Here is a 14,932-nt window from a genome sequence, read left to right as displayed (position 1 = left end):
CCCCTTGAAGTGTGTATCTCTTAATCCCTTTTATGTATTTCACCCATCTTTCCACCTGCGATCCCTCACGTTAAGCCAGAAAAGCTGCGCACAGTCACCCCAGTCTGACCTGCAGGTCCCAACCTTGACCGTGAGGCAGCGAAACCATTGCTCCCAGCTTGCACCATGGTGGCCCTCACTCTGCTTGGAGCATCGTCATCCTACACACGGTGCATTTTCCTGGAACTTCACTCCAGGATTCTCCACCAAAAAGAGACCCTTAGAAATTTCCATTGATTTGGAGGAGCTCCTATAATCCAAGCGAGGATAATCATTAAAGGAGAGACAGCTGAAAAACAGGAGAAGGGCCTGCGTCCCAGCGCTTTGCTGGGCATTCCACTTTGCAAAACATTCACCGAATGCCCTCTCTCACAGGAAGGTCACTACCACCTGTCCCTCATTCACGGAATGTTACTAGGCGGCATTCACAGCCTACCCAGACAAAATGACAACAGCAGGTGCGTATCCTCCAGGTGTGGAAGTTAGGAGACTCCGTACAGTAAACAAGAGGTGGCCTGCCGGGGAGGGGAATGGAGAGAAGGCTGTGAATGTGTCTAGCCCAGAACCTACTACTTCCAAGAACGGTGTGGCAACAGCGAAGCAGAGTAGAACCCCCACGAGCTGATGAAACATCCGTTTACCCACTCTTTGCCCTGCTAGTGCACAATGCACTGGGGTCATGGTGGAGAAGTTCTTTTCCAAACCGGTAATTGACTTCATGATGGAGACGTATTTGTAACATTGTGTGTCTTCCTTTAAGCAGGTGGAGCAGATGAAACACCCTCTTACCCTCCAGAAGTCCTACCCCCCTCCCAACTGCTCTGGCTGGGCTCGTCCCACTACGATTTGGCTGCCACTGAAAATATAGTAAATGTAAAGTCCACAGACCATAGAAGACACAAGAAACTGGTAAAAGTGTCACATGAAACCATGAGGTCGGACTCTACGTCTCCACACAGACATGGGCCACTTCGATGTTTCATTATATAAGTTATCTGCTACTTAGACATTATTCTGGATGTCATAAACACAAAACGTGTATGCTTAGAGAATAAAAGAATATACAGGCAATCCGCAGTTATGCAGTATGGGTACAAATCCCCGAACTGAGTTATTTTTTTTTTTCTAATAACGATTTTTCTGATAAATATTTTCTAAAAATAAATTGTGTCATGAATACGAAACAAAGAGCTAATAAAAGGTGGGCAAAATAGTAGCATAAGCAGTTCCAAGCTTAACCAACCAAATAATAATGTTTAAAAGAATGAAGCATCATAGTCCCTCCCTAAGTCACAGTCTGTTAACTTACCAGGAGCACTAGCAGCAATTCAGGACCACACAACAATTTACAAATAAATTAAAAATGAGCGATAAGAAGCTTGGATGCACTCTATAATCTAGTAACTATTTCTAAAGCTCCTAGCCTCATTTTTTCATCTATTCTCATAATAACTGACTAAATGAGATACATGGATTCATGTCATACCAAGTTGATTTCTAATCAAGATAAGCGTCAGGTGGCTGATCAACATAGCCTCATCTTCTCTAAAGAACCAGAAAAAGAACACAATGTTTGACTGAACAAAAGTAGCTAAACAGTGTAGTTTTACACCCAAAAGTCCAGCTCTCCACATGCAATTTACAGAACTGACAATTGCTACCCCTTATTATGTTAAAAGCATACCAAACAAAGAAAACATTGTAGCTTATTTAAAAACACACAACTGCCCTCTAAACAGCTCTTCCCAGAACAAACCCAACACAGAATGGGTGGCAAATATCCAGTTTTTTCAACTGATGTAGGAATACAATAGTAATAATTTAGGCTCAAGTGGATTATGTTCTTAATTTATCCAGCTGGGATGCTTTAAATCTAAAATAGGCAACTAATCTCCAGTTTTCATTTCCTATCATACTGCGTTGTCCCAGACACATAAAACAGTACTGTCTGTAAAGCAAGAGAAAAAAAAATGCTAACATTGTGTCAGGATGCCCATGAACCTTTAACGTGAAGGAATTTAACAATATTCCCTCCAACACATATTCACCACCACCTCTTCATGATTTCGGCCCACATCGCAGGAGAGTTTAGATTGAGAGCAGGTGAAGGCAGCATCCAGCTTTTCAGCTGTATTCATGAGAGAACATAAAGAAACTTCGCCAGGACTCCCATGGGCTCATGCTAATGGAACCTTTAACAATTTTCCTGATTCCAAGGTACGATTTCCTTTTTGTCACTGCTAACATAAACTAAAGAAATCATGCCCCATAAGCACTACAGATAATATGCTAAAGAAAAACAATCCCAGCATAAAAGGCAATAGAAACGACTGGTACAGAAGTTAAATCAAGAATACTGCTTCCTTCATTTTAGAAATATTGTTGTGACCAGAATGAAGTTACCTAAGCAACCATTCTAAAGCACACACAGTATTCAAATGTATCTGTATTATGGCGGCTCGGTGTCTAGAAGTTTGTTGCTGACAGCATTGTTATAAAATGTATAAAACTGTCAGATCAGTTTGTGGCGGGGGGGGGGGGGGCTCTAAATATAAAGGTTTAACGGTCATATGGCATTGAAATATTCATAAACAAAATCGTAAAAACAACCCATAGTAAAAAAAATAATTTAGGCTAAAAAAAAAAAAGAATTACTTAGTCTAAGTAAAATCTTTAAACCAACCATAGATTCATAGACACATTCACACTTGTTGCAGAACTGCAAAGTGGTCTTTTCATTCCTAACGTGTTATACATTTACATAATTCTTACAACCCAAAGGCTGAGGGGGAGTACATGAAAGAGCTTCTAAAAACTATTATGCATTGTATAAAAGCACATGTATCACAAAATATGTGGGATGCCCAAACTTCCTGATAATTCTGACTGCAGGTTAATCTACAGGAAATCAGTGGACAAAGGAGCGCGCAGAGGGTGGCTGGCCTCATTTACTTCATTGTGTCTCCTCCACACAGTGAGAACATCCGATTATCAAGTATGGTGTGCAGTACTTGGCAATTTGGGAAATCCACCAGGTGACAAAATTGATATACACTCTCCCCCCCCAATCCCGGGGTGGGGGGAGGGGGAGAATGGAGGAAGCCGAAAGTTTCCCTCTCTCCAAGAAAGTGAAGAAATTCTTACCTTTCTATACACCAACATGTTGGGGGATTCGTCTGCCACCCCGTTACTGGTCTGCCCGTAGTTATTCCCCTGGGCCATGTCACCCCACACTTGGTCTGCTCTCAGATACTGGAATTACTGGTGTGCGCGCTGCAAAGGGCCAGGGAGACCTCAGTCAGAGGCGAATGGTGTTGCTCAAGGCAGCGGGGGGGAGGGCGTTTGAATCCTGTTCATAACCCACAGCCCCCACCGCACATGGAGCACGCGTACATGACTTACACGTCCAGGCTGGCTGCAGGAAGTGGCATAGAAATAGATTAAAAAAAAAAAAAAACTGAATTACACCTACAGTACCCTCAGGGAGTTGTAAGAAATGACAATCATTTGGTTCAAATAAGCATTTGGCTATGGTTTTAACTGACTTCATCTCCTGGATACTCCTCTGAAAAGTATCTGACGCTTGCCTAAAAAGCCCACGGTTACCATTCCTGCGCTAGAGTTCTCCTGTCTCCCAGTACTTGCATCTGGATGATGTTCTCCCAGGAGGGCGGAAAGGCAGCCCCCCGTGGCAGCACACTCGCTCCCAGGTACCTGGCGACTTGGCCCGCGGGCCGCGCAGCACACAGGCCCATCCCCGCGGCATTCTCCCTTCGCCCCCCCCGGGTCTCCCACACAGAGCCCGAGGAGCTTCGCCCACTTCCACCTGCCCGCCCGCACTGCCCGCCACCGGCTCCCCTCCTCTTCCACTCCACTTGGGAAGTCAGGACGGAACCCTGCCCAGTCTTTGCCAGAAGGCACCAGAATCCGTCTCAGCCCAGGACCCGGCGGGAGTCCACCCTCCGGGCAATTACCTGGGCTACCGTGGGTCGCAGCCCGCCTGCAGGAACCTGAGAGCCACCAGCCCAAGAGCAGCAAACCGGGGAGCCCCCCCACCCCAGCTCCCGCCGCCCGGCTCTCCCGGCAGCACAAATGGCAGCAGTTTCAGCACCGCGGACCTGGGCGAGCGCGGCGCCCGCAGCCCGGCTGGGGCGCGGGGCTCCCGGGGCGGCCGCGCGGCGGGGCGCCGAGCGAGGGTGGGTGAGGGGCGCGGGGCGCGCGGGGCGGCGTCGCCTCCTCCCCAACCACCTCCCCTATTTACCTCCGCGGCCAAGGTCACGGCCCCGCGGCGTCTGCGCTCCGGGGCGGGCTGGGTGCCGGCGCTGTCAGCTGGCGGCGAGCGGAGCAGCGAGGCAGGGTAGCCTCATCACCCTCGGCGGATGCGGAACCGTGCGGCTCAGGCCACCGCCGCCGTGCACAGGCGGCCCCGGCAGCCCGCCGCTCGCGCCCGCTCCCCAGCCGCCCGGCCGGCCCGCTCCCTCCGCCGCCTCTGCTCCCGGGCGCGAGGACCCGCCGAGCGCGCGCGGGAGCCGAGACGCCGGCCCGTGCGCGCGACTGGGAGGCGGGAGGAGGGGCGGTCACGTGGGCCGGGCGGCCAGAGGTGCGGGCTCCCGGGCTCCGCGCTCCGCGCTCCGCGCTCGCCGCCCCGCCGGCCGCCCCCGCCGGCCGCTCTCGCGCCCCGGGCCCGGTGGGCGCACACCACGCGCGGCGGCCGGTGTCCGCGCCGCGGGCGGCCTGGGGACCCGAGCGGGGCGGCGAGCGGCCGCCGGAAGGGCAGGGCGGGCGGGCGGATGGAGGGACGGAGGGATGCAAGGAGCCCCGCGCCGCCGGCGCGCTTCATCACGTGCCCGCCGACTCCGCCGGCAGCGCGAGGGCAGCAGATGATTGATTATCGCTGCGCTTCAACGACGAGCGTGGAGAGACACGAGAAGTCCTGGGAGTGAAGGAAATGGCCAGGACAGATTGAGCCGCTCAGCCCGTAGCCTGCGGCTTTCACAGCTTCCTCCCAAGTTTGAGAGATGGGCACCGGCTCCGAGGCTGCGGGTGCCGCCGGAGACCTGCCACCTGTGCGACTGAAGGGCCGTCCCCAGCTGCGCGCGGCCGCCCGGGAAGGGAGGTGCTCCGAGGGCGCGCCTCTGCCCACCCTCGCAGGTTTCAGAGAGGACCTGGGGTGCTGATCCCCCGGAATTCTTCAAGTCCCTGTCACTAATTCCTCTCTGAGGATTAGAACGACAGCAAGAAGAAAAATCACTGCTGGCCCAATTATGGTCAAGAAACTTGCGTTTCTGGCTTTCAGGGCAGATTTGGGAAGCTATAAATATCTGAAGTTTTCTTTCCTCGGCGGGGCCAGGTGGGGGGAAAGACAGAAGATAATCCAGACAGCCCCTTCTTAATCCCTAGGTCCGAAGAGAATAGAAGTTACCCTGGTAGAAGGGGCGACTGTTCGGAGCAAACCATGGGGTCCACTGCGTTTCCCCAGTCCCACCCAGGCAGGCAGGTTTCACCCAAGAAGCAAAGAGTTATCTAACCTATTCTCTGTTCTAAATACTGCCAGGCAAACGTTACTATCCCGACCCCTTTACACACACCCTAGTCTGACCCATCTCCCAATCCTCTCCAGTTCCCAAAATTTCTGCATTGTGTGCTCTGGAAATTATGCTGTTTTTTTCATCAAAGTTGCCATTTTTTTAAAATTCTTCTCTACTATTTCCTTAATATTCTTGCTGTAGCCAGACCTACCTCTTCCCCTTCAGCCCCCTTCTCTTCCCCTCTGCTCAGTCTACTTCTGGGAAGTTGACATGGATGGAATTAATAAATCTGGAAAGAATAACTACGCATGCTCACTCAGCTTGACCATTGTTCCTCTTAAGGAAGACTTTCTCCTTTGCATCATAAGACAAAGTTTCTAACCCCGTTGGGGGCCATGCCCATGCTCATCACTGATGGATCTAGCAGATAAAATAGAGCCAACTTGGGGCGCCTGGGTGGCTCAATGGGTTAAAGCCTCTGCCTTCAGCTCAGGTCATGATCCCAGGGTCCTAGGATCGAGCCCCGCATCGGGCTCTCTGCTCCGCAGGGAGCCTGCTTCCTCCTCTCTCTCTGCCTGCCTCTCTGCCTACCTGTGATCTCTCTGTCAAATAAATAAAATATTTAAAAAAAATAGAGCCAACTGTATATATTTTATACACGGGGTGTAAAATACACCCCGGCTGCATAGGACCCCATCCATCTATCCACCCATCTCATATATATATATATGTATATCTATATCAACATAGACATGATCTTGCAGAAGATACCTATATGTAGATATAGCTAAGTATAAAATCTCCCTTGACATACTTTCCACTTATTCCTGCCCTGTTTTTTGGCTTCCTTTGGCACCAAGAACTTCTTTTTCTTTTATTTTGTCTTGAACCCATTTTATTCTGGCAACAACCTCCATGTTACTAAACCAATAGTGAATTCTCAATTATATTGAATGACTTTTCAGCAGAAGATTAAGTTGATCAGCTTCATGATAACAAGGATAGTGTCTGTTTAAGATTTTAAATATTTGAGGGGCACCTGGGTGGCTCAGTGGATTAAGCCGCTGCCTTCGGCTCGGGTCATGATCTCGGGGTCCTGGGATCGAGCCCCGCATCGGGCTCTCTGCTCTGCAGGGAGCCTGCTTAAGCACCTCCTCTCTCTCTGCCTGCTTCTCTGCCTACTTGTGATCTCTGCCTGTCAAATAAATAAATAAAAATCTTAAAAAAAAAGATTTTAAATATTTGAGAGAGAGCGAGAGAGAGAGCGTGCATGCATGAGCAGGGGAAGGAGCAGAGGGAGAAGCAGACTCCTTGCTGAGCAGGGAGCAGGACCAACCGATGAGGGCAGATCCCAGAACCCTGGGACCATGACATGAGCCAAAGACAGACGCTTAACCCACTGAGCCACCCAGAAGCCTGAGATATTGTCTGTTTAGCTCATGCCATGTAACCCAGGCATAGTAGTTTCTAGCCCACAGTAGATGCATGTTATCTAAATGAATCAATGTATCTAATGACAACAATCTGATAATTTTTATATTTAGTAATACATTGTTTGCATTATTATCTCATTTAACCCTCCTGCACCTGGCCGCGCCTGGCCGCCCAGCTTCCCCCATAAGATTCAACTTGCCGGTCCACTTGCCTAAGACCCCAAGTGGGGGGTTAGTAGCGTCTTTTCTCAGATCTTTCAATTCGTTGTTCTGGAAAATAACTTCGCCTGCTTCCCTCACAATTATGTAAGGTCTCAGTCCCACAACGCACCTCTTACTCCACTGTTTTCATAGTGCTTCTACTGCTCACACTGAGTGGTTGGCAGAGCGCGCATCCAAGTCTTCCGGTCCTTTTCACTATCCCCCAAGAAATCCAAGTTAGAGAGGCAAAAACCTTGAAACCAATGACACATGAGAATGCGAAACTGAACAATGGAAGTATGAAAGGGGTTGATGTTCCAACAAGCCTCCTCGAGGACTAGTAGGAGGTCTACATGGAAGGTGATGAGGGAAGGAGTTTCTAGTAAGGCACAGAGGCAAATTCTGAAGCCCACTGGGACAATTACTATAATAAAACTACCACTTCCTGAAGTCACACTATCTGTAAACACATTAAAATACTCTCACCATTTCTGACAAAATTCACCCCACAAGCAACGTAAGGAATCTGATGTTCAAGTTAGGAAATTTGACCAGGATTGCATACCTTCTAAATATCAGAGTCTGGATGCAAACACACGGCTGTGTGAAGCCAAACCCTTATGAAAACACTTGAAAAATGCCTCTAGCAACATAATGAGTTTTTGAAAATCTGAGGATCTCCCATAAAGACACCTGTCATTCTCTTGTCTGTCTCATCTCTCCTCTTACCTGTCTTCCTTCCACACACCTAATGCACACCTTTCTCTCTGGGCATTAATGACTCAAGGTGGTTAATGGTTACTTACGGTTGCAAAGCAAATATGGAGGAAGACTCAAGGACCAGCACAGTCCACTAATTCTTCTTTTGTTATTGTTAAGCCTCATCATTTGTGTAATTGTGCATTGGGACCAAAATTATGTCCATCAGCTTAATGTTCCCAGGACTCACATTTTTCCAGACATACCTGAGGGAATTAGACTAGATCTCTCAAAACCCATTTGGATCTTAGAACTTAAGATTTTAGTATGTTCTCCTTGGTACTTTCCTCCTACATAATGGCCCTTTATGTTGTAAACAGCAAACAGCATGGATATTGTGGGATACTTTTCTGTTCCTTTTCTTGCCCAAACCATGTAAATATGTGATCCTCAGCTATCTTCCTCCAAAATCATTTTTGTCCTTTTCCTTATGGACCCTATGTTTTGTGATACTTCTGCCAAACAAATTAAATTGTAAAATGTAATAATACACCTCTCTTTCCATGCCAGATGGAACTTCTAAAACGTAAAAGCCCTGTTACTTTGCTACGTAAATAGAATTCTACCCCAAATAATGATATTTAAAGCATCTGTTGTTATTTTGTTTGTTTCTTTGCAGCTTCAGCAGTCTTATCTTGGGGGAAAAAGTAGAATTTGATTTATATTTTTGAAATATTGGACATCATTGTACTAGTTTGTTAGGAGTATTGTAACAAAACATCACAGACTGAGAGGCTTAAACAACAGAAATGTATTATCTCATTGTTCTGGAGACTAAAGGTCCAAAAATAAAGGTGCAGACAGACTTGGTTCCTTCTGAGGCCTCTGAAGAAAAGAGTTGTTCTAGGCCATTGTTCTTGGCTTGTACATGGCTCTCTCTCCCTGTGTCCCTTCACAATGACTTCCGCGGATGCCTCTGTGTCCAAATTTCCCCTTTCTATAAAGACACCAGTCATACCGGATTTGGGGCCCATCCTACTGACCTCATTGTAACTTAATTACCTCTCTAAGGACCCTAACTCCAAACAAGGTCATACTGTGAGGTACAGGGGGTTAGAGATCCAAAATTATCCTTTTGGGGGATGACACCATATAACCCATAACAACGGTGTATATTTTTGCAAATTACTGGGGACGCCAGAATTTCTGAAGTATGAACTATCTCTTTCCCTCCTTTCATCCCTCCTTTCATTAATCAGATACTTGATTATTTGTTGTGCGTAAGAATGTGTTTTCATATATGTTATATAACATGTACACATGGAGAATATATAAAGAATGCAAGGAAATGTCATAGGTGAATTTTGCCCAAGGAAGTTTCCAGTCTAGTTCAGAGGATAAAATTTCTTTTTCTCACAATTCACACCCAGTCTAATCGACAAAACCAGTTGGCCCTACCTGCAAACTATGTCCAGAATTCTCACCACTTCCTCTGCTCCCAACCTGGTTTGAGCCTTGATTTAATCTCTCCTGGGTGAAAAGAAGGACCCAATTGCTTTCTCTGCCCCCATCATTTCCCATCTACATCTATGTTCAAGGTAGCAGCCAGTGATCTCTTTAAAATAAAGTTATGTCTCTTCTTCATGTAAAGTCCTCCAAAGATACCCCACGTCACTCAAAGCATCTTCAAAAGGCCTATGAGGTCCTTGTGATCTGACACCATGCTACCTCTTCTGACTCAGTGCATGCTAATCTCCTTCTTACTCACTCTGTTCCAGTCCCACTGCCCTCCCTGATTCTTTAAACATTCCAGGCATGCCACTGCCACAGGACATTTGCACTGGCTGTTCCTCCTGCCTGTAATGTTCTTCCCTCAGACAGCCTTCCCTTTCTTTCTTCAATTCTTGACTCAGATAGCACCCTCTCAGTGAAGCCTATTCTACATACCTTAATTAAGATTATGTACTCTCCTGGGTGAAGCCTGGATAGTTTCAATCAGTTAAGCATCTGGCTCTTGGTTTCAGCTCAGGTCATGATCTCAGGGTTATGAGATCGAGCCCCACGTCAGGTTGCATGCTCAGCCTGCTCAAGATTCTCTCTCTCTCTCTCTCTCTCTCTCTCCCCTCTGCTCCCACCCCTCAAACTTTCTATCTCTCCCTCTCTATGGGGAAAAAAAAAGATTATGTACTCTCCTTGCACTCCTCTTTCTCATTACTCTGTTTATTTGCTTTTAAGTGCGTCTATCACCTTCTACCATTTTGTACTATTCACTGATTGACTGTGTTTGTTGTCTGTCTTCCCTCAGAAGAGATTCAGTTCTGTGAGGTCAGGGATTTTTTCCTCTCCTATTCAATGCTGTATTCCCAGAGTCTAGAAGAGGATAGGTGTACAGTTGGCACCCAATAATTATTTGCTGATCTATTGTGAATAAATCCATAAACATTATTGTGTTGGGAGACTGGATGGACTAGAAGAATCCAGTCAACAGCTTTGAACAAAACTGAATTAGCATCAGGTGTCACTGTGGATCGAAATGAACCACCCTTCAAACCTGTTTCTTGTGTGTCATAAGGGGGAAGGATAATTTCTTTTCCCACCACACACCCACTTCACAGAGGAATGGTTGAGAATTAATTAAATGTTAATGTGGAAAAGGCATTTTGAATTTCTAGGAGAAAGCGCTTTATTAATTTGAGACTTTTATTACATGAAAGAATTGTGAGCGACACAGGGGCAAGCAGAAAGAGGAGAACAATGTTGAAGGGATAATACTGTTCACAACACTACACTGGCATTTTAAGGGATAATTAATTTGAGATTGATACAAGCAGAGTGAAAAAAAAGAAAAGTGGTTTGAGAACTCTTACCCCAAGGACAAGTTTAAAAAAAAAAAAAACCTTCTTCTCTATAGTCAACTCTCAATTATTTATAGCACAATATCCTCATTAATGAATTACTCTCCACTTTCACAATCCTTTTGTCCATTTTATGGCCATTTTCCTGCTAAGTAGAGCTCCCATAGCAATGGCAGAGGGCTGGCAAGGAAGAAGAGTCAAAACTAAAATGTGTCCTTATTGGGAGTTGGCTCCTTTCTCTTTTCTGTTGAAATGTTTAAACTCTGATCTAGATTACTTCCAGAACGACACCCTTTTTAAATGTTATACGTTTATTTTTCAAATAGGTGGAAAATTAGCTGAGCATATATTATGAGTGAGACACTGTGTAATGTTTGGAAAGAAACAGGGAGCATGTTGAGTTCAGCTCCTGCCCTTTCATTTCTGGAACGTGGAAGAGAACTAAAGACAGCATCAGCACATCTGAGCTGCAGCCCTGACTGCAATGTTTCACATCTAGGTCACACGGGGCAAGTGACTCGACCATCTCAAGCTCCAGTTTCCTTAACTATAAAACAAAACTTACATCATCTGCTTTCTCTTCCTCTACTGTGCAAATCTTTTTATTCCAGGACAAATGAAGTTATTTGGAAAGACAGTCTGTTAGTGATCATACTGACCACATCAGAACAGTAGTCTGGAAACAGACCATCACTTCTGCGGCTCAGACACCAGGGGTGGCTAGAGTTACAGTAATTGAAAAACAGTCCATCCAACAGGCAGCGGATGATATCCAGAACGTAGTAAAAACCCAAGTGACAGGGTCAGAACAGTGTAACAAGGGATCCAACTTAGCAGCCCTGCAGGATGGGTAAGCATGGCCAGAACAGGCTACATCTGGAGTCTCAGCAGGCAGCGGGGCTGGCATGTGGATGCCTGGGAGCAGGGCACCCCCAGCCAGAGGGGGGCCACTGGCGTTGTGACCCCAGAAGGAGGGGAAAACACAGAGCAACTCGTTTCCTATTGGGTTTCTAAACACTTAGCTAACAGTCTTCAAATTGGAAATGATAGAAGACATGATTAGAAAAATAAATAATAAATATGAAAGGGATAATCCTCAAATAATAAACAGAGAAACCAGACGTGGATGAAGTAAGCTTCCTTTCTCGAGGTTACACGGCTCAGCAGAATTAGATCCAGGGTTTCAAGCCAGTCTCAAACATGCCAAATCTCGCGTTATGTGATGTTGCTTCTAAGAAGCAACCAGGACTCAGGATAAGGGAAGAAGTACTAAAAGGGTACTCGATTGTTTTAAACAGTTTGCCTCACAGAGCAGTTCCAGTCATTTGCCCTCAGAGAATCTGGAAATGAAGTTCTCAGGAACTTCTGAAGTGTGGGTGGGAAGATGATAGCAAAATAGAGTCAACTTGCATCAAGGGAGAAAATGGGTAGCCAAATTACGTTGGTCCACAGACCTTGTCCATAGGAAAGCTTTATTCTAGAATTCAAGAAATGTGTGTTAAGTCCCTGTGATACCAGGCAGCATGTTAGTCTCTGGTGATGAACAGACCTTACCAAGCCAGAGGCCAGTAGAAGGGACCAATGGGTCAGTCCCTGTAGCACGTGGTATTCAGAACGTGTGCACACAAGGTGTTAGGAAAGCACAGAGATGAGAGTCAAGGACATTTTCTGAGTCTTTAAACCTGAGGGGAATCTTCCAGATGGACAAAGAGGAGGAACAGCACAGAAGCCCTTCAGGTGGGTGGAATAAAATGTACCAAATTACAGAAACACGAGTAAAGATGGATGGTTGAAGAACAGCATGAAGTTTGGTATGGCTGAGTAGTTTTTTTTTAATATTTTATTAATTTATTTGACAGAGAGAGAGAGTTAACAAGTAGGCAGAGAAGCAGGCAGAGAGAGGGGGAAGCAGGCTCCCCGCTAAGCAGAGAGCCCGATGTGGGGCTCGATCCCAGGATCCTGAGATCATGACCTGAGCCGAAGGCAGAGGCTTAACCCACTGAGCCACTCAGGTGCCCCCTGGTATGACTGGTTTTAAAGAGAGGGAGCGCCTTGGATGGAGATGAAGCCGGTCCGTACATTGGGGACAGACAGTGAAGAACCTCCAGCTCATCCTGAGAAGTCTGGGCTTTAAGAAATCAAACAGTGGATGAGTTTTGAAAGCTTAAAGAGATAAGTGGTGATCGCGAGGGCCAATGAGGGCCCGCCGAGCACATGTCATGCAGACCAGCTTCATGTCCTCCGCACGCATGGTCTCTAGACTGACAAATGAGGCTTACGGGACAACCATGTATGTTATTCCGCAAGGTGTGCGGCGGTTTCTTGTGGAATGGCTTCATAAATGTGATGGTAAAATCAGAGTTTAAATAACAGGCTAAATAAGATCAGCAGAAAGAGCACGGCTTAATTGCCCAGGACACACCTGAAAGGAGAACGTTCTCGGGAAGATTCTGAACTCTGACCTTATGATTCCCCTGTTCTAACTGGGCATGTGCACAGTGACCCTATTACAGGTATGAACAGCCCACTTGTCAAGTCTATAAATGGTACCGAGCTATGAGGAATAGCTAATACCCTGGGAAATGGCAGTAGGACCCAGAGAGATCAAGGCAGGCTGAAAAGATAGAGTGAACCACATAGAAGGGAAAATAGCAAGGAGAAATCGTAAGCCTCGAATCCAGATGGAAGAGAGCTGGCTTAGCACTAAATACAGGACGGAAAAGATGTGACCGAACATCAGTTAAAACGGGGGGGGGGGGGGGGCCTGGTTTCTGTTTGTTTTGGTTGTAGTTGAAAGCAAACTCAATATTGTTCAAAAAGAGCACACATCTGCCCCCAAAAAGCCACTCTGATGACTGGAAGAAAGAGACATTTTGTCAGTTTAAAAAAAAAAAAAAAGGCTTGGATGATTTGGGATAATTATCTGAAAACATTAAAGGACTCTTGGGTAGAAAAAGAATCAAACAGCCTTTCAAGCCCCAGAGGACAAGCTTCACTCTAATGGGCAACAGTCTCTGGCAGATAGTTTTCAGCTCGACACCAGGACGTACTTTCAACACTTGGTCGTCCTTAAGGAAGAGGTCAGTTCCACGTCCCTGGAGGCGTCTGAGGGGGTCTGGTTGACCCCGGTAAACCAGAGCTAGTTGTGGCATTGAGAACGCCAGTGTAGGTGACCTCCACGATGTCTGACCACAAGACGAGATGGCGTAGGAGGAAGTGGATTGAAAACTGAACACTACCATTTTCCCGGGAGGCTTTCAAGGGACTTTGACCTGAGACAAGAATGACATGAGATATTTAAAACGACGTGACCAAGAACACGGTGTCTCTTTGAGTTCATTTTGGGCTTCAGTGGTAGTCTGGGAAGACCTCATGGGGGAAAGGGGACTGACTTAGCTTTGAATGTTGGGTAGATGGAAAGGGGGTGCAGTGGCTATTTGCTCAAGGCGGCCCATGACAGACGCTGCCCACCCAGAAACAATTATTATCTATCTTCATTTGGTAGGTCTTGTTATCACATGGATGTCTTAAAGGCACCTGCCGGTCAGTGGTTTTCAGGTCCTCGGGAGATGCTGATTTTATCATGCTTAGGGCAAGAGGACACCTGCTCGCCCCAAGCCAAACCTCACTTGTAATTCCCTGAGTCTCCATCATCTTTGCTGATAAATATCACCCAGCACTTCCTACTAGGAAGTGCTTCCTGCTAGGAATTTAGAACTACTGAATTTCTCTAAACCTGTGTTAAGAAGAAGAAATAGCAAAAGGAGGGAAAGAAAAAAGGAATGGAAAGCCTTACTTAAATTACTTAATACACTCCTATAGTTGATAGAAAAACATTTAGGAACTTGACCCTAAGCTGGTTTCCTATGTCCATCAGCTCTGATTATATTAAGGAAGTGAATATTCTAAGAACAACGTTGTAATTGAAAGACTGTAAAGCAATCTAAGGTAAAGCGCTTGGCACCTGAATTAAGGTTCTCTGCATGCTGTGTGGTTTTCTCTAATAGTGATTAGCCACCTTCTCTGAAGCTTTCAAACCACTAGGAACAGGGTAGTGTCCTAAAAACTCCTTAAATATTAGGCCCTTCTCTTTCTTATCATGGGTTTTTCCGTGGATAATTGTATGAAAATCCGTATGATTTACCTTTGATCATTAGAGCTCATCCACTAGATGCTT

The 14,932-nt window shown here is 46.3% G+C and overlaps 1 protein-coding gene across 3 annotated transcripts in view; it reads right to left on the bottom strand.

The window, feature by feature from the left end:
• Positions 1-4,549, bottom strand: part of RGS7 (regulator of G protein signaling 7) — a 509,940-nt gene extending 505,391 nt beyond the window's left edge. For 2 of the 3 annotated variants that reach the window (XM_045983123.1, XM_045983124.1), the window contains exons 1-2: positions 4,301-4,549; positions 3,184-3,312 (exon numbers count right to left, since the gene is read on the bottom strand). In XM_045983123.1, coding sequence (XP_045839079.1) covers positions 3,184-3,261 — 78 coding nt within the window. In that variant the 5' untranslated portion in view covers positions 3,262-3,312; positions 4,301-4,549. The remainder of the gene's footprint in view (positions 1-3,183; positions 3,313-4,300) is intronic. The other variant, XM_045983125.1, reaches the window with a different exon arrangement.
• Positions 4,550-14,932: the final 10,383 nt, after the last annotated feature.

This window comes from Meles meles, chromosome 17, assembly GCF_922984935.1.
Source record: "Meles meles chromosome 17, mMelMel3.1 paternal haplotype, whole genome shotgun sequence".
Classification (NCBI taxonomy): Eukaryota; Metazoa; Chordata; class Mammalia; order Carnivora; family Mustelidae; genus Meles; species Meles meles.
Note: the sequence above shows the minus strand (reverse complement) of the source record. Positions and strands in the feature narration are given on the sequence as shown.